Consider the following 19856-nt stretch of genomic DNA (forward strand, 5'->3'; position numbering starts at 1 on the left):
AAAAATATATCTGACTTACACAGCCTCCAATGTCTGCAAAGGAAAACAAATAAAGCAACAAAAACACACGAGACACGAATGAGCGAGGAATATCAACAACTGCCTAAAACTACACAATAGAAGTACAATTTACCGTGACGTTGACATCGGCAGTAGAAGAATAAGAATAATAATGCAGCACACACGAATGCGTTGAGCAAATTCCGAATCGAGACAAATATCTTAAACTTTAAACCAAAATTCTTTTATCAAGTTTTGGCTCAACACAGAAATTTGCATATACGCGGGAATAAAGAAGTTCTGAGATAAACTAGCCTAAGATTGTCACATCAAGGTTTGGTTACCAATAACGGTAGGCTATAAAGAGCAAGAAATATTATTATAACTTTTTTGCAGTATTTCAGAAGTTATCTCTTAAACAAAAACGTAAAAATGTAATAAAATGACCAAGTTGGAATCCCACAGTTGATAGCAATATCATGTGATTTCCCTTAAAGAAAATGTCTGACTTAGCTTGCCGTCTGTAGACTCACAGCTTCCCATGTGAAAAAATAATAGGACAACTATTTGCGGATGAAAGTAAAGCTGTGTGTTCATCACATGAGTCTTCAAGTGACATTAGGCACCTCCAAAGTTCCTGAAAATAATACCTATACGCTAAAGGCAGCCAGATCGACGAGACATCGCCTATAGCAGCAGTAGTATGCAATACATTTCGGATAATTTGTATGGGTAACATAGAAATATAATCATAAACGCAGTCTAAGTAGGCTACAAGTAACAGTAGATTAAACAAATACAAACTACTAAGATGAGTTCATGAGCATTTAATCAACCAACCTGAAAGCTGGATAAAGGAAATCACAGTCATTTTTACGTGGGAAACAACACAAGTTGTATGAGTGGTATGACTTGTAGCGTTGTTATGTCAGCCAAAGATGCCTAAAAATAGGGACATCGGGGTTATAAGTACACAATAATATAAGTTAAGTTATACCTTACTTAAGTGTAAAGCTATTGTTTTCATCAAAAAATCTCACACAATCACAAAGCGTGAAAAACATAACAACTGACAGATTAGGCAGACCAAAATTGATTTTAAAAACAGTACTTGACCAGATCTAAACTAACTACGTACCTCTACTCCACTAGCAGATGTGATGAGAAGAAGATTAGATTGCCGAAAAAGGAAAATGGCGACAGCAAGAATTGGAAGCAGCAGCAAGCTTCCATAACCAACGATTCTATCCCACAAGAGCAGCAGCTGGTCTGTAGCGAGGTAGCCAGCAAAAGCACGCACCAGCCATTTAAAGGCAATTTTGAGGCTGTAATAAATTTTCAAATCGTCAGTGAATTAGGCAACACGCGAGAGCAGCTGACTCAATGATTACATAATTCTTCGCTGCTTCCATTATTATGTAGGCTAGTTTGTTATATTGCACTTGTAATCGCAGTGTACTGTGTATTGTCGCTATAAGTGCAAAATAAAACAAGGTTATTATCATTGTACCTGCAAAGTGATTAAAAAAAATGCGGGCAAATAATTTTTGAAACAATATTTAACAATAGTTTTGATGAGTAACGAAGTGCTTCTGATAACTCTTAAACCTCGGTTCTGGCTCCTCGATGTTAGAAGAATTGCAGATTGAAATTTTACTAGGATCCATGTGTTGTAGAATGCAGTCACACGAATAAAATCAGTAAATAACACAATAAGGTTTGGCAACTAAAATTAAAGACAACTAATTAGCTGCCAAACCTGATTGTTTTATTTACTACTGTAATAGTTTTAATATACTTGAAATAATTAAATGATGTGTTTTTTCGTTAAGAATCATGAAGTTCGACTTACGGTTGGCAACTGATTTCTTGCAAGTGACGACACAGACGAGGGTGCAGCGACTGAAGAAGCGTCTCAAACAAGAGACACAGCGATACGATGCCCTGCGTATAAGTGAGGTTCCTTATTTCAAGAACATACTTTCCGGTATATTACAATATTAAAGAGTGTGCTAGCTACTGTGTTAGATATGGAGTGTGTTAGCTAAACTTATAGCCACCGTGTACAATTTAATCTTACGCGATTTCCCGCCCCTTTCATGTTTACTAACGTCGGCCTACTGATATACCACATGTGATTGTACATAAAATGGGAAATCGGAATTGAAAAGAACATACGAATGAGGAAGTGCTCAAGGCGGACGAAAGATGGTATTTGATTGAGACAATAAGAATACAAGGTCAATGCATATGGGGCACTGTTCGAGATAGAGGTTTCACTTAAATTTAGAATCGTAGGTTACGGATGAAAATGTTAGACTTGTGATAACGGAGTTATTATGGTGAAATGAAGAAGATAGCAGAAGTTAGGGGCATGCGGAAGAAAGAAGAGCAGCGGACCAGCAAAAAAATCATAAAGCTAACTAATATCACATTTGTAATCGACAATTCCAGTTTCAAATAAGATTCTTCTTCGATTGCCTTGTCCGAATTAGCCATCGATGAATGCGTCGGATGAATATTCAGTCCATTGTTTTCTTTTATATGATTTATGGATAATTGTTTCTGTCTTGTCATCAAATTGTATCAGATGAGTTTGTCTGCTTGCCAGATGACGCTTTCCAACAATTTCGTCAATTAAAAAGAGATGTTTCACTTTTTGCTTTCTTATGACGTGGCCAAGAAACTGACATTGTTTGGTTTTATACTTTTCAATAGAGATCCAGTTCAATCTATTTCAGGGTTGAGAAAAACCCGGGTTTTTTGGGGTTTTATTGGTTTTTTTTTTAAAAAAGATGCAAAAAAAGGTAGATTCATGCTTATTTCACCTCAAAACTACTTTTTACGAGTGAAGTGCCTTTCACTCACAGTACATGCTTGCATAACTCAATAAAATAATGCACTAGGGCTGTTGTTGCTTGAATGTTGCACCATCAATTAGTTTCAAGATCAAGTTGGATGTTGCATCATCCACTGATTTCTATACCAAGTTGATGCTACTGTGGTAGAAATCACATTATTGCATCATTTGTTTAGATTTGAAGGCAAGGAGCATTTATGCCATCATGTTTAAATATTTTTTCTCATTTATATATATATTATATATAGTAATGGATGAGCAATTGAGCGATTGCGTGGCCAATCAGGCAAATGCTCTGAAACAGCCATGCGTTAGAATCCAGAATCTGTAATTGATACATAGCCTCCTAAATTGCATTTCACATCATATATACAGACTACAGTAGAGTAGTACTTTCACCAATTTAACTATAAGGCCTTCTTGCATAAATGAGTTTTAGTGTATAGTATACACAAAGTGACATTACTTGATTTTTGTGTACTGTGCAATATCCACTGCGTTTTCAGTTTATTCTTGGAAATTACTTCACAATCACATCCTTAAGTCCTAATTTAAAGTTTGTTGTAAGTGCCTTGTAGTGTTTTTGTAAATTTTTTTAATTTTCCAATAAAAACTGGACAAATATGATGCTCTGGGTTTTTTTATGTTTTTTTTTGGGTTTTTTTAAGTGGGTTTTATTAAAAAACCCACCCGTTTTTTTTTGGGTCGGGTAAAATACCAACAACCCTGATCTATTTGGTGCCAAACTTGTATAGCCGTTTCCGTCAAACAAGGAAATAGCAAAAAAAAAAACGATATCAAAAAACTGTACGAAGGTTTATCCATGAGACATCTACAAATCTAATCAAACTAAAAATTATAAAACTGTACGAAGAATAACACATACCTGAGAATGGGACGATATAGCGTGCAATCTGTGAAAGAATCTCATGTAAAACTCTCGAAATACGTAGTAGAGTCTTGCTGGTGAAGAGTAAAGATAACACAAAGGCGTGGCATACATGGAGAAACCGTGGAAAGGTATAACTCCGTTAGGCGGGTATATGACTGCGTACTCATCCTGGCCAAGTTTACCTACAAAAAAAAATCTCTTTAAAAAGCTGTTTGAAATGTAACCGGTTTTGATCTAGAATCTAGATGAACGAATATTTAAAACAAACGATGTGTCAATATGCTACCAATAGCGTTATATGTTGATGGGACTACAAATGGCGAATTTACTGCGCAGTTTTCAAATAACAATTTGTAAAAACAAAATATCAATGAATGAAACCTAACGTCCTATTGTATGATCTTTTAGCGAGGTTTAATGATGATATATCTAAAAAAAGTTTAAAGTCACGATGACCTACTACGCAAGCAACAGCATAGCAATTTTTCGAATAAATAAATTATGTTTCTTCCGTAAATCGCCATCTCAATCACAAAGCAAATACGAGTACGCGTGCAGACACATACAAACATTCAGTCACTAGAGGGACTAGACGACTCCAACGAGGAAAGAAAATGCCATGCTGAATATTTTAACTCAAAACAAGTCAAACACTTATCCCAATACCAATCAGGATTCCCACAGTAAGTACATCTTGACAATGAATTCGCAACATCAACAAAAGGCCCGATGGAATCAAATCCACATCGACCGGCATAATGGCCTAGTGGCTTGAGTGATCGCCTCGGCATCAGTAGATGTGAGTTCGATTCCTAATCGGGTCCTACCAAAGACTTATAAAAAATGGTAATAAACTTCATAACTACTTGGCACTCAGCAGAGGAGTGGGTTTAGGTATTTCCCCGACATCCTTCGCAACTACTGAGCACTCTGCTCGGTGGGGATAAGCCCGCTACCCTACGGACTAAGTGAACTGCGTTCAGACAACGAGGACTCCTTCAAAAACACGGCAGTTGATTGCAATTCAAGACGCTCTCAACGTTAGAGCCTGGGAAGGAGCCCAAATTGCTCAACATACAACATCCAATACACATTGAAATGAGAACAGCTAAATGGACATTGAAAATTTGAAACTACAAAACATCAACGTTTTCTAACGTAAAACGTCAGTTTTGCTAAAGCACGCAAATAACTACAAGCTATTCACTCCATGATGATGACGTCACATCATGCAATGTCAATGACGAAACAGAAAACCTTGCGTTACATCTGCCCCTGTGACGTCGTTGGGGTGTAGAGGATATGCAGCAGAAGAGTGATTGCCGAAAACAGGTTGTCTGGCGTTTTTCTTTTGTTCTAAAGGCTTGTCTCTTCTGAGTGCATCAGTGATCACGGTGTCACCATTTATTTCCTGTTGCTCGTACAGTGAGTTGCCGTCATCCGAATGTTTGCTTACTTTGGCCCAGAAAAAGTCATCATCAGATTATGGATATCCCAGCAAGCAAAACTGACCCTTTTCACATTAATTCAACGTCGGCAGACGTTATATATCTCATTATAAAAGAGACAAATTTGCTAGCTGGATGTCACGGTTTGAATCACGAAAAAATCGTTAAAAACTATTTAGGGTAGAAAAAATAGTCGCGCTTAGATTGAGTGTATGTTGAGCCAGAAGAAAACCAGTGCCTACAAGAGTAACTTCTCACCTTTTATGAACGACTTTGGTGGTGTTGCACTGCTGTGAGCAAAGTGGCTCAGCACTGTAGTGTCACGAGAAAATACAAGCAAAACTTGATACAAATAATCTTCAAACACAAAGTAGTAATCGTCGTTTACTGAGGTCAATTTTACATCCTAAACATAAAGAAACATGTAAGAAACAATGTAACACTCGAGAGGTAGTCGGTTTAAAACCCGCCCGGGCTGTGTTTCCACAGGACACAGGTCTGATAGCGTGCTTTGCCATAAAAAAAAGATTGGCTTGCTTGTCTCCCACATGCTTCAAACCGTCAATCACTGTTACAGCCAAACAGTTGAGCTACAGTAGTTTATTATTATCTATTAATTTTACAATTTACCGACTCCAGTGCATTACAGTTAAAAGGTTACTTTTAAGATAGCGGTTCACATTTCTTCGTAGATCTTCCTTTTTTTTGCTACAAACACTTACCTGCTTCACTTTTTTAAGATCAAAATGTTATTTTACGTATGTAAACTATTGTATCATGCATTGCATAACGTGACAGGCTTACTGATGTGTTTTAGAAAATCAAACTAGCAGCCTGCTGCATTTATCTTCTTCAAGGTGCACTAGATCTTCTACTGACACGCACTGACACGCACTGAGCACTAGATACATACTTGTACATGTCGCAGTTTCACGTTCAGACGCAGGAAGTTAAATTCATTGGTTATAACACACCTTGTATATGAGGCTATCCACCAGTAAATCGTGCTGAAGTACATATCCCTTCAACTGCTCATACTTCAGTATGTCCTGAAAATATTTGGCAACATTAGCTCTTGATCTATCAGCAAAAACTAACCTTTTTGTTCTTTTGGCAAAACACTAAGTGCAGCACAAAACATTATTTCTTTTTATCAAGTCAGTTACGTAAAACAGACGCTTTTTCACCACAAAATAGACGTTTAAAACTGCATGCAATAAGACGTTGTTAAGACTCCAAAGAAGCAAAATATTTTACCAAGTGACTGATTGTAACTCCCATTGCCAGCTCCCACAGCTCAGCTCGACATCCACTGGGACATCCCTTGCGGCAAAAATTCTGGGCAATTGCACTTTGCTTTTCCTCAAGAACTAAAAAAATACAACATGAAATACCAACGTCAAACGCTTTTTTTCAATAATGAATTAAATGTACTTATTTTAATGCTTTTTTTTATCTCGTTTGGTTGTGAAATGATATCCTAAAATTTTAAAGCTGTTGAAAATTCCTCGGTATAATATATTCTATCTCCTTCAAAGTTTAAACAAAACATTCTTTAAAAATGCAATCAAGAAAATGAAGTATCTTCTGACAGGTGTCAAACCCACAACAATGCTTGATATGAACGACTCGGTTACATATCTTGTAATGCAAAGAAATTTATTCTCACACGAGTCAGTTCAATCATATATAGCTAAATATCGATTTCGATCAGCTAGAAGCCAGATCATCTTCAGTTAAGCTTATTCAAATAGAATTTTCTATTTGAATAATATCTATTTGAATAATTTCTATTTGAATAAGCTTAACTGAAGATGATCTAGCTTCTAGCTGATCGAAATCGATATTTAGCTATATATGATTGAACTGACTCGTGTGAGAATAAATTTCTTTGCATTCTTTAAAAATGCGCATCATTCGGCAAACGCACCAGTAATATTTGGTGTCAAGCACTTAAAATATATATTTTTGTTCATATTCGCGCAACACAATACTAACTGAATATATTCACCTCGTTTTGCTAATTTATTTCGTTCACTTTGAAAATATTCTGAAGGAACGTCTAAGCTGTCATCGACACCAGCATGGCAGTGTTCCTGCTCAAACTCGGAAAATGTTTGTTGCTGTGAAAAACAAGCGCACCAGAGAATTAAAAACATAAAATGTAAAACTGTTGCTTGATCGTACGTCGAAACTTGATGACAAAATCAACAAAGTAAAAAATATCTGCTGCGTAGCACAGAGTGCTGATACAATGTTGAAAAGGATATCACTTCGACCTCTATCACAATTAGGGTCTACACCGCTGTGTTTCAGCGAAACACTTAATGACTTGTTTAAAGATGACCATGAGGAAATTTTTTTGCCCCATCTACTAACCTTACTTAGTGTAAATATTCACCCATTGGGCATCAGACCAGATTTGAATATGACTAGAGATGTACCGATACCACTATTTTGATCGATACCGATATCACTTTTTTAGGCCGATACCGATATTTTGGCCGATACTTTAGTGTTACAAAAAGAAGCAATTTTGGTATTTGCAAGTAATTATATCAAATGCTAAGTTTTATCTTATTTGCATAAAACTTTTAAAAAAAGCTTTGAATTGGTATATTATACCAATTATACTCAATTCAATTATACCAATTAACCAATATATTCAATTCAATTATACCAATTCAAAGCTTTTTTTAATAGTTTTATGCAAATAAGGTAAAACTTAAAGCACAAGAGCACAAGATCAAAAGTAAAACCACAAGATCTTGTGCTAAAACACAAGCCGTGGCACCACCGCGACTGACACAGTGACAAATTAGTATAAAACTAAAAAATCCCCAAAATTCAAAATTAGTTGTGTTCAACTTTGGCGCTTACAATAAATTCCAAAATACGCCACAAAACCAACCAACTTTGGAAATTTATAGAGCAGCAAGGGGAACTTCAAATGGGCAACATTAGGTGCCAAAGGGGCAATATTACGTCATTATGAGTGACAATGGACGATTTGGAAGTCCTTGGCACTTGAAGATTCAAGAATCCAATCCCAACTCAATGTTGTGTCATAATAGTAGATTTTAGTAATGAAAGGCCGTGGCCGGTGGGGTATAAGGAAAGAAACATTACATTATAATTGGGGTTTTTGAAAAATTAATGAAGGGTTTGCGCAAACTCTCCAAATAGGCTATCATAATTGATAACAAGATGTAAAATGTAAACCAAGTCATTTGTGTAGTCGTACAAAAACTATTCGACAAGTAATGTGCAACCTAAGGGCGGTAGGCACTTTAACATACTGATATCCCATTGAACCACGAACCATCAACCAATCAGAAGCTACGCTGTTCATGACGTCATCAAGGTTGCGTTTCTCGGAACAAAGGAAAAATGCAACTTCCCACCACTGTTATTGCTCTTGTTTGTTGTGTAATTACCAAAAAAAGTTTAAAGTAATAATCAACTCTCTGGCTGAATGCTGAAATGGTCACAATTGGACGGACAACCTAACATCCGATGGTTCGTGGTTCGGGTTCGTTCAATTGGATATCAGTATGTTAAAGTTACTACCCCTAAGGGCGCTTGTCGTTTGGTTGAGAAGCTTTTGCCAGGCCAAGACTACCCAGGTACCAAAAATGTATAATTTTGCATCGTTTTTACGTTGCTAAACGTTTAAAAAACCTATGTAACTCGGTTGTTTTAGTAAGCTAGTTCTATCAGTTTGTGATTTAATTTCCACCTTTCGTTGTAATAAACTCATCAAGCTTAAAGGGATACTAAAAGAAAAACCTGACTTGGCGATTTTCCACGTTCTTTCTGTTTAACATGCTACCATAAAACGATTTTCAATAAAATTTTGCCCCATTGCGGTCTGACCACCATTGCGCGCGTGCTTTTGTCAGAGCTTTCAAAAGTAGATTGGGCTTGAGCAGCGAAGCGTGCGACTGTACAGTCTGCGTCACTAAAGACTACCAATCAGCCGATCTCGCAATAATTGTTACTGCGGGCGATTTGACTGTAGGCTATGTATGTAATGTATGTACATGAAAACATCAGACAGTTTGCTCAAAACATCAGATGTGGTAACGTGGCTTTTGTTATTGCTGTCTTTTGTGACGTTTTCTCGAGCAGTGTTTGCACTTTTGGTTATTTTGAAAAAAAATGAAAATAAATGAAACGTTGGACTTTGGGCCTTGCCAGCGCCATTGAAAACATTTTTTTTTCGGTAATTTTTCTAGAAATGTATTCTTGAATGTTCAGTTTACGCATTTTAATGCTTAATTCCCGTTTGAAATTTTTATTTAGTAGGCCTTTAAACAATGTCAGAGTAAGTAGGCTGCGCATTGCGCAACGAACTCCCACAGCCACAGTTATCACCACTTGCTGCTGACAAGTCAAAGAAAACATCTATGTCGTTTGATGTTGCCGATTTGCGTCACATTTTTTTTCCATAGTGATACTTGCTCTTGCTATTTCCGTTACGTTTAGATGATGTCACGTCATTATGCCGATTTGAGATATAATTTAATTCATGACGTTGTATGGATGAAAAACTTTTGCAAGTTTTATAGGCCTACTCTGCTGAGAGTAAAAAAGAAACACAAATGATAAATATTGGAGAAATTGAGTCTCCTTACACAATACACAACTTAAGAATCGAACAACGCAAAACTGCTGAAACAAAACGTTTTGTTTGAGTGAAAGAATCACTGTAAGCAACCAATGTTAAAACGTGCGCGCAAGAAGTCATGGGAGTGTGACGTATCAAAAATTTGAAAAGGCTGTTATTTTTCTACATCAATGTGACGTTAGTTACTACTTTAAAAAAATTATATCTTTGCTTCTGTAGAATATCCGTAGCAAACGCCTTTTTTTACGTGATTAGTATCGGCTACAGTATCGGCCAAATTTTGCCGATACCGATACTCAAAAATGGCCGATATCACCGATACCGATACATCGGTACATCTCTAAATATGACCAAATAACATCACCTGGATTTTTGCATATAACAAAAAGCTGTATAGTTACCGCCTTACTGGTATTATTTCAATATTTATAATAAAAGAGCAATACACTTACCAGATCTGTCAACTCAGGAATGTCAAGAGGAACTTGAATGAGCCCCCAGTGCGCACCATTCCCCTCAGCTTGTCCATCACCGAGAAAGTTGAAATAATTTGGGTTTTCCAAACTGACTATAACTTCTAGAAAATCCTTTGGGGCATACACAGGCCGAAAGTGACTGAGATCTAATAAGAAATAAATAATCACCACTCACCAGCAAGATTTCACTAAAAAACAAGTTTTTGTGAGTTCATTATAAAAAAATTCCCCTGAAAATGTCAAACAAGCTAATCACTGTCATAATTTTAACACCTCTTTTATGGAATAAGCACGAGTTTGTAATTCCTTTTAGGACATGAGCAGCGAGCACTCCAAGATTCTGCGCAATGACATTCTCACCACTCAACCAGTTCAATTGCTCAGTGTAAATTTTCTAGCTGCACCAAAGGTCAGTCACAAATATGAATGGTAACTTTCCAACCAGGCATAACAAGAGATAGGCAACAATATGAATATGTTTATGCAAAGTGTTGTACAAATTTAATATGTCCATGCAAAATGTTGTACAACACGCAAGCAATTCAATTCATACAATTAACCTGGTTCATCTGTCCCCATTTCATTCCATTTGAGAAGCAAAGCCCTTTGCTCATCTGCTGGTCGTTTCCTAGCCAGTGGAATACTTAGTTCTGTGCACATGCTGTTCATACTTTTCAATATTCTTCTTTCCCAATTCGCCTTTGACAAACACACAACTGAAGTCATAGAAAGCTTATCAAGTTGGTATGTAATATAAGATACAACCGTGTGCTAAGTATGTAAAGTTACAAAACAAAATTCACTAAAACTAAAAAAGTAATTCTAAAACTAACCTGAGCTTTTCTCATATACATAAGTGGCTCCTTCAAGCATTCCATGGGAACAGTTTCATCAAAAGAACATTTTGAACTAAAAGAAAGTAATGAGCATGAACAAAATAATTAACTTATATACCGCATTTCCAACATTGCAGAACAAAAATGTTACATCTAAAAATCAACTTACTTGCTGAGATCAGCAAATATTTTGTTCCTTAATATTTTCTCCCATCCAGCTGCTTTTAGAGCATTTATCACATCATGTTGTAAAGTTGAGATTCCAACAGAGGGTTTCTCTACTTCATGCTAAATGAAACATTTATAATATTGTGAAACATGCAATGAAAAAATAAACCTGTAAAAATTTTGAAATGCCATAATGTTATGCATTGCAACCAAAAGGTCTGATCATGAACTAAAAACATACTCGAACGTGGGATAATAATAACTTTGAACATATAAATATTTTATTTAACATGACATGAAAATTCCAGTAAGTTTGAATAACTCTTGCACACAGGAAGAAATATTTTTGCTGCAGTTGCATGGCTGAGAGCATCTGAGCGATGCTCAAAAATGCATTGCTTTGACATCTATGGAAAGTATTTGGCTGTACCTGAAAAAAGTGCAAAATATTCTACTTAAACACAAAAGTTGGCTTCCTTGTTTCCCAGTCCAATTAACCTAAATGTTCAACCAAAAAACAGTAATATAGTAAGGTGATGTAATACTAATGATCAATGTTATTGCAAGGCTGTACAATCCTATACTCTGTAAAGTGGAAGTTTAAATTGTGAATTACAAATTCTCTTGTGAGTTTAAATTAAATATTATTTAAATAACTAATAAATAAACTAAATTTGACCAGACCTGTGCAGCACACTTCAACTGAGATTGAAGTGTGGATCCGTTAAGTTTCTTTACAAGTTCAGTGATGTACAAAGCCAGCTCTTTCCTCTTCGGATCCATTTTAGTAAAGTACGATAATGATAATAACACCCACTTTATTACTATTCAATATATACAAATGATCACATGTTAGCAATGAAAAAACAAAACATATTTTAAAAAACAGTTTAGCTGTATCTATTAAAGAAAAAGAGCAATAAAAAGGAAAATTGAATCACTTGGTTCGCTTAAAATTTTCAGATTAGACAGTATTTTTGAAAAAGTTATCTGATTGGTTGAAGAGATACTAAGTTCAATGGTATCAGGTATGCATAAGAAACTTCTAAATTCACAAATTTTTTATTTAACATATAAAATTATACCGAGACATACTAAACAATATATGTATATTAATTTGTTTGCTTGCAAGCACAATTGTAATTTGACGTTTTGTCTTAAATAATTTCAAAGAGGTACAAAGTCACATTCTTACAATTTATTATTTAACTATGTATATATATTACATACAATATTTCATTCAGCATTTAGGATAATTCATCATATTACCACAAATAACTTGGACTATACTTTGTTAAACGATGATGAAAAACAATCAGTCAATTAAAAGTTTTAATTTGAAAATTGTGTTTCTAGATTGCCAAAAAATCTAATTCTGCTTATTAAAACACTACAATATTTTTTCAAGGATGGAATGAAGAGAACAATTTCAAATGAAAGCAAAATAAATTGATGCATGTCAACCTTATAAATTAAAACCTAACACTTTGGTTTAAATAACGTCTGCCCAAGTGTTTATTCTTTCTGGGTTGCATTCGTTTGTTGACTAATGCCATGGGCAGTAATTATTGAAACTTCAATGCTCCTTAATGATGAGTTCAGAAGCACTTGCATGCAGTTATTAGCCAGGATAACCTGGTTGAAAAGGCTGATATTCTGGCTGTGTTGATACTAAGCATCAAAAATAATGTTGTACATTCTTCTCATGGTCAAATGATACAACATCCACAGATAAATTTTTAAAGTTTCATGAAAGCAGTGTGTGAAGGCAAACAAGAAGTAGTGAAAAAACATAAATGACAACAACAAAGCACAGAGATGCCCAAGTCATTACAAGTATATAACCGAATTCGTGAGCTAAAATCATTTTCAGAAATGCAGCAAATCAATATTAAGCACGATGTTCAACAGTTTCATGACGTTTCCCAGTTCCACCTTCAATGTGATTAATACTGCCTTTCACAGAATTGAGCAGTGTTTGTGATGTTTCTAAAATTTTCATGTAGGCTGCTTCAGTTTCAGAAATGGTCTTATCAAACTCATTTCTAGCTGACATTTTTTTTGCTATGCTTTCATTTACTTTTGCCAAGCGTTCAGTGAGTAATCGAATGTCATTTTGCAGTTTTTGTTTTTCATCTTCTTCTTGCAAAATGTGTCTGTGTAGCTCATCTCGTTTTGAACAAAGATCTTCAATGCATTTCACCAACTCATTATTATAACTCTGCAGAGCAGCACCTTGATGTGACATGTTACGTTACACAACTTGAAAACAAACATACACAAGAATAAACAACAGCTTGTAGTCTGAAATAAACAGTTAACCTTTATATATGCACCAAACTTAAAATCAACTGTTAGCAACGAGAGAAGTTATAAAAGTATAATTCTTATATTCTCACACAAAACATTTTCTCAATGAAGGATGGTTTCAAGCCTTTACAATTCTGCAAAAACAAAACAACTACAAACTATACAAAACAATCTACAATAGTAGATATATTTTATCAGCCAAAAGATTTCTGTATTACCGTAAGTTACAAGATATCAACACAACAATTTAACAGTTTTGAGGTTGTATACTGATTCAATAGCTAAAAAATCATTTCAAAATTAAAACTATCACTGATTACATCTCTTGTGTGATCCTAATTGAGTCAAATCTGACCTGGTGACCTGAATAGGTCTTTTATTTCCTTCCTTTCTCTTTTTAATCTGTAAAATTCCAGTACATTATTGTAAAACATCAAAAAAGAACATTAGGCCTATTAATGAGTTCATGAGCTAAGTTGTGAAAAGTTTATGACAACCGTACTACCAGTATTCGGGCTGCAGGATGCAGCTGACTTTGGTTTTTCACTGCCATCCTTGTTGTGCAAACTATTTTACATTTGTTTGTAGAATTTTTTTTCTCATGCGTACAATTTTTTTCTCTGTTTGGCAGCGTAGCCGAATGGTGAGAACATCTGCGCGACGTTTGAAAGGACGTGGGTTCGCCACCACTCCAGAGTATGCAGCTGTGTCTCGGTAAAGACAGTTAATGGCAAGCCAAAATAAGGGGAGCAGCTGACTCGAAGACTATATGTTACTTCGCTGCTTCCTGTTGTATTGCATCTGTGATCGCAGTGTACTGTACGTTATCGCAATTGGCGCAAATAAAAACATGATTATTATTAATTATCACTCTCTCTCTCTGTAGGTATCATAGCTGATACAGCCCTCGATGTACAATGATGTTCCAGTTTGATCGATCTCGTGCGTCTTGTCAAATTTTAGTAAGGTTTTTGATATGTGGCTGAAAATTGTGCAATAAATGTGAATCTTTGAGCTCTTCTTGACCGTTTTATTATGGCAGTGGCTATTTGACCGGCACCGGTTGTTCAATCTGAAACACTATTTGACCGGTCATGACATCACTATATAGGCACTTTTTTCTTTTTCTCTTTCAAAGCAAAAGACGAGAAGAGTGCCTATATAAGTTCTAAATTCAACAATTATGTTCAACTGATTCGGTGACGCGTAGGATACGTCTCGGGTTAGTGTTTCAGAGGGAATGACTTTGATACTACGCAGAAGCGTTTTTTTTTTTTTTAATTTTTAACTAAATTTTGACCCGAAGTGACTCAATCGTTAGGCTGCTGCATTCTTGTGGTCAATTTTTAATTTGAGTAGCCTACAGCCCAATTTTTTATGTCTTTTCAAATTATGAGTAATAAAGTTAGAGTTTTTTAATTTTCTTGAATTTGAGAAATTCTCTGGATAATTTTTCGTTCGTCATAAGAGGATGTGACCGTGTTTGCCGAACGACGCAAAATTTGGCAAACACAGTCACATCCTCTTATGACAAACGGAAAATTATCCAGAAAAATTCTCATATTCAAAAAAATTAAAAAACTCTAACTTTATTACTCGTAATTTGAAAAGACATAAAAAGTTGGGCTGTAGGCTACTCAAATTAAAAATTGACAACAAAAATGCAGCAGCCTAACGATTGAGTCACTTCGGGTCAAAATTTAGTTAAAAATTTAAAAAAAAAATGCTTCCGCGTAGTATCGAACTCATTTCCTTTGGAACACCAACCCGAGACGTATCCTACGCGCCACCGAATCAGTTGAACATAATTGTCGAATTTAGAACTTATATAGGCACTCTTCTCGTCTTTTGCTTTAAAAGTGAAAACGAAAAAAGTGCCTATATAGTGACGTCATGACCGGTCAAATAGTGTTTCAGATTCAACGACCGGCGCCGGTCAAATAGCCACTGCCTTTTATTATTGTCACTCACAAAAACAAACAAACTGAACTGCACCACACAGGAAGATTGGAAATTAGAGCTTGGTGGTTTATAAAGTCAAGTCAACCTATTTCACTTCTTGCAAAAGTAAGTAAAGATGGTGTTTTTTGATGTTACTTTCCATTAGGTTAGGCCTGCACTGATTGAAACATGTTCATTGGTTTGGTGGAGAGCAATAGAACAATTGATTTATTTTCGTCAATATATGACAAAATAAGACAAAAAACACTTTTATGATAAACTGATTGAAAGTTACAACAAACAGAAAGTAACAAATACAACGGTATACTGATTGCTGAGCATAGCATGATAGAATTCACCAAATAAGCCCCTCCCTTATTCCACAATAGGAAAATTTAAAATTGCAGTTATTGCGTCTCCATAGAGTTTGTTTCAATCTGGTATCCGATCATTTTGCAACAAATTGTCATTTTAAAAAGGACAAAAATTATTTTGTTTGGGTTAAACTTCAGATCATTACAAATTAATATTATTTTCCTAATTTTATGAGATTTTTCTGATTACATGAAATGATGAGTAGGCTAAACATAACGCCAGCGAATGCGTAGGCAATAACACTAAATAGCGCAGAGGTGCAAAAATCTTTGGTCAATTTTAGTAGGCCTACCACGATAATATTTTTGGTGGCGCACACTTTGTTTTTTTGTTGTTTTTTCTCATCTTTATCCTGCATTGCGGGAAAGCAAACTTGAGCGCTATGCATCGATGTACGCTTTCCGACGTACATCTGACCCACGCTGCAGCCGACTGCAATGTTTTTTTCCGGTTGTCTACTCTACTTATGACTTAAATTTGGTACTACCCATTACTCGAAATCGATCACTGGGTAGAGGCAATTATCGTAAAGTTTCTTGCCCAGAGAAACAACAGCAAGTGCGGATGGCTGGAGTCGAACATGCAGGCTCTCGACTACGAGCCCAATGCACTCACCACTCGGCCACTCGGCTATCAACAGCAGGCCTACCGCTTGGTCAAAAGGGGACAGTTTAACCTACTTTTTTTCTGCAAACACAACTAGATTATACTGCACTTATTAGATTTACCTAAAATGAAAATTCCTGAACCAAACTCCGAATCCACTCCATTCCGAAACTTTTGTAAAAACTAAAACTCCCAATCCACTCCATTTTCTGAAAATCGGGCAAAATCCGGCTCTACTCCGACTCCATTCCATGTTCAACTCTGGGTCACGGAGACAGAGGGAAATTTTCATTCAGAGTTTTTAAGTGTAGACCTAATTGGAAAGTTTACTTTATTAAATTCGGGGACCAGATTTGCACCAGTGGACAGGCAGTGGTTCAAACCTTCTGCGAGCGTGCGAAACTGCCTGGATTAACACAACTAGTCTGCACCCTACTTTACCTCTTACAGAAAGAAGTTCCGGCACACCGTACAAATAGTCAAGAACTACTCAACCTCTTCATCGTGAAGTAGGCTATTGCTGGATTAAGTTCTCAAAGAAGGTATCTCAAAGAAGAAGGTTTCTCACCCGGGTTTCTCAAAGAAGGTTTCTCAATCTGAGGGTAGAAATTCCTTCAATCAATCACATATGTTTGGTAAAATTTAGGTTGATTATTCTAATTTCCTACAAGATTATTGTAGCCTATAGCTAGTTTGTAATTTTGATGTAGGCTATTTTACAATTCGTAGTAGGGAAAGAGCGGGACCTGTGAACAGGGGTGACCTGCGAATCACCCCCCGTATTTTTTTTTATACAACTATTTAGTGCCAAATGTGGATATTGTTGGCTTTGACACGCTTCGTTAGGTTTTCCTAGGAAATAACCTCATTTTTTGAGCTGATTTGTGGACAGGAGACCTCATTGCTGATTTTGACATAATTTTGTAAATTTTTGAGGTCGTACAACATGTTTTTTAGTTTTTTAACTTGAGTGAAGTCTTGGCTTTCAGTGATAAGTGGTTAATGTACGTTAAATTAGTATTGTTTTTAGCTATGTTGAGTGAGACTAAAAGTTCAGGTTTTAGGCTGGAAGCAAAAAAATTACCGGTCACGTGGTGCGTGACCTGTGAACCTCCCTGTTGGAGCGACCTGCAAACCACCTTGATCTGGGTCAACAACACGATCCAAAGAAATTAATTGATACCTGCTAACTTCTCTGTGTACAATTTTGAATAAACAAGTTTGTGGTGATGAAGTGCAGTCGTGTTTGTCCAATTTGGTGATTCCGTATTAAACTTGGTGCACGGACTATTTTGTGTTAATAGTAAGATCATCTGTGAGACCAGAGAGACGAATCAGAGAGAATTTCCGATGAGCGCATACATTCAGTGTTTCCCATTTCACATTTCTTGTAGTAGCATGACAACAGCACAACATAAAACTGTTAAATACATGGAAAATCGAAAATACTGCATGTTTTTTTCAAGCGGCTTAGAGGACCCTCCACATATGGTCGTAGGACCCTCACTTGCGGGTCGTATGAACCACTTTGGAGGACGCTACATTTTTCGCTCTAGGGACTTCCGCTTCTACTGGAACATGCTTAAAATCCATGAAAGCATGGAGACTGTAGGTAGGAAGATATACGTAAACTTTGAGACGAATCTTAGACACAAAACAAAAAATATACGACATTTTGTAAAATTCGGCTCGTAGGTCCCGCCCTTCCCCTAATGCGCAGAAGTAGGCTATAGTGACCATACAGCCTGTAGGTGTATTGCAACTCAACTTTTGTGCATTTTTACTGTGCGTAAAGCTTTTAAAAAGTATTGATCCCGCAGAAATTGCCCAACATATGTCATCCAAATGAAATGGACCTTTTTACAAATCACCTTGATGTTGTCGAAAAATACCCTAGCTCGGTTTGTGACAGAAAAGTGGAGATGTAGTCAATATTTCTTTGGAAAACTTTCAATGCGGCTGTGAGTTTATTCAATTGGCGTTGTCTGATGAAGAATTTTCCCAAAATTTGATGGATTTTGGGAAAAATTTCAAGGTTGTTGGGAATAAAATTTTTCTGACTCCGTATGACCAACGAGATATAACACAATGAGTGGAAACTCACTCTTCTCTTAGTGTTTCTCTTTTATCTCTCTCGTTTCTCTACGTCGTTCGTTTCATGGTTCACTGTTTGCACATGGAAGGCTACAGACTGCGACCGTACGGGTGTACGCGTGCTAAGAATGCACTAAAGCAAGGCTAAAGTGACGGCAAATACCACGAAGCAATTGGACTGTTCCGACCATAGTATTATTGTTAGGTGGTTTAAAAGTTTATTTTCGTTACCGCTTGTCTTTTCAGATTATTGTGTGAAATTTTGAAGTAGGTTAATCAGGATGTTACAGGTCAATAAGCAGGGTAAATACATAGGCTCTTGCTAACAACAATATTAAATTAGTACAGGGTAGCAAAGGTCTACCAAATACGATACAAAACGACTGACTGTAGGCTATATGGTTATCAAAGTTTATCTTATCCAGCTATAAACAACCAACAGGGCTAGAAGAAGTTTGGCTTTTTATAACAGTGCAATGCAAAACAGTTCTGATAATTTAACCGTCGAGTATCTTGTGGAAATAATCGAAGATGAAGAATTTCAAAGTATTCCCATTTCAACGAGCGCGTCTACAGTGCAACGTGAATTTGGGTAAGAAAGCGTTTCAAAGGACCTCGCACCTCTAATTAAATTGTGCAGTTGTGTGTTGAAAGCTGAATAAAATTGTTTGGATATATTATCCGGTATTTTTGCAGATGTCACTTATGTCCGAAAACTTACAAAACCAACGGGGGATTGCGTTTTCATGTCAAGTCAAAGCACGCTGGAAACACATGTAATAACACCAGAAAAGGTATGGTACTACAGTTCCGCATATTACCTGCCTGTAGACCGGCAAGACAACTTTATAGCCTAAATCGTCCATTTACAGATTGTTTCTACGTCTGGTGACGACGGATCAACGTTAAAATCTGACTGCAGTCAGCCACTTGTGTGTAACAATTGCTGTGGTAGGCATATCCAGTCTGCCAAATTAAAACATATCGCAAATATTGCATCTATTCAACACCTGCCAACGTCGAATCGACGTAAAAAGGGGAAATTGTTAGACCACATTCCAGACGTCAAAATAGCAAAATGAGGCCCCTAATTTCTTGAAACGGAGGCCCATACCCCCTTCAGGTTGCAACTAAGACATCATATATCGCGTTTTCGTTTGCAGAGGGGGCATTGGTCCCCCTGACCCCCCTCTCGGGAGCCCTGATTCTACTGAATAGCG

At 36.4% G+C, this 19856-nt stretch overlaps 1 protein-coding gene across 1 annotated transcript; it reads right to left on the reverse strand.

The window, feature by feature from the left end:
• Positions 1-106: 106 nt before the first annotated feature.
• LOC145780370 (TBC1 domain family member 19-like) lies at positions 107-13205 on the reverse strand. The gene is made up of 14 exons (XM_082592069.1): positions 11995-13205; positions 11312-11430; positions 11140-11215; positions 10867-11005; positions 10283-10452; positions 7212-7323; positions 6458-6570; positions 6175-6249; positions 5459-5606; positions 3747-3934; positions 1853-1944; positions 1139-1325; positions 841-942; positions 107-637 (listed from the first exon to the last, which is right to left on the reverse strand). The coding sequence occupies exons 1-13, from the start codon at positions 12091-12093 to the stop codon at positions 874-876; spliced, it is 1587 nt and encodes a 528-aa protein (XP_082448195.1). The 5' UTR covers positions 12094-13205; the 3' UTR covers positions 107-637; positions 841-873.
• Between the last annotated feature and the right edge of the window lie 6651 nt (positions 13206-19856).

Source organism: Aplidium turbinatum, chromosome 11, assembly GCF_918807975.1.
Source record: "Aplidium turbinatum chromosome 11, kaAplTurb1.1, whole genome shotgun sequence".
Taxonomy (NCBI): Eukaryota; Metazoa; Chordata; class Ascidiacea; order Aplousobranchia; family Polyclinidae; genus Aplidium; species Aplidium turbinatum.

What these genes read in the sequence shown, in the direction of transcription:
- LOC145780370 (XM_082592069.1), bottom strand. Translation starts at nt 12,093, where the DNA reads ATGGATCCGAAGAGGAAAGAGCTGGCTTTGTACATCACTGAACTTGTA. An exon ending in AAATAAATTAGCAAAACGAG is followed by an intron (nt 6,571 to 7,211) that starts GTGAATATATTC and finishes GTATTTTTTTAG; the next exon opens with TTCTTGAGGAAAAGCAAAGT. An exon ending in TGGATAGCCTCATATACAAG is followed by an intron (nt 5,607 to 6,174) that starts GTGTGTTATAAC and finishes CTTTATGTTTAG; the next exon opens with GATGTAAAATTGACCTCAGT.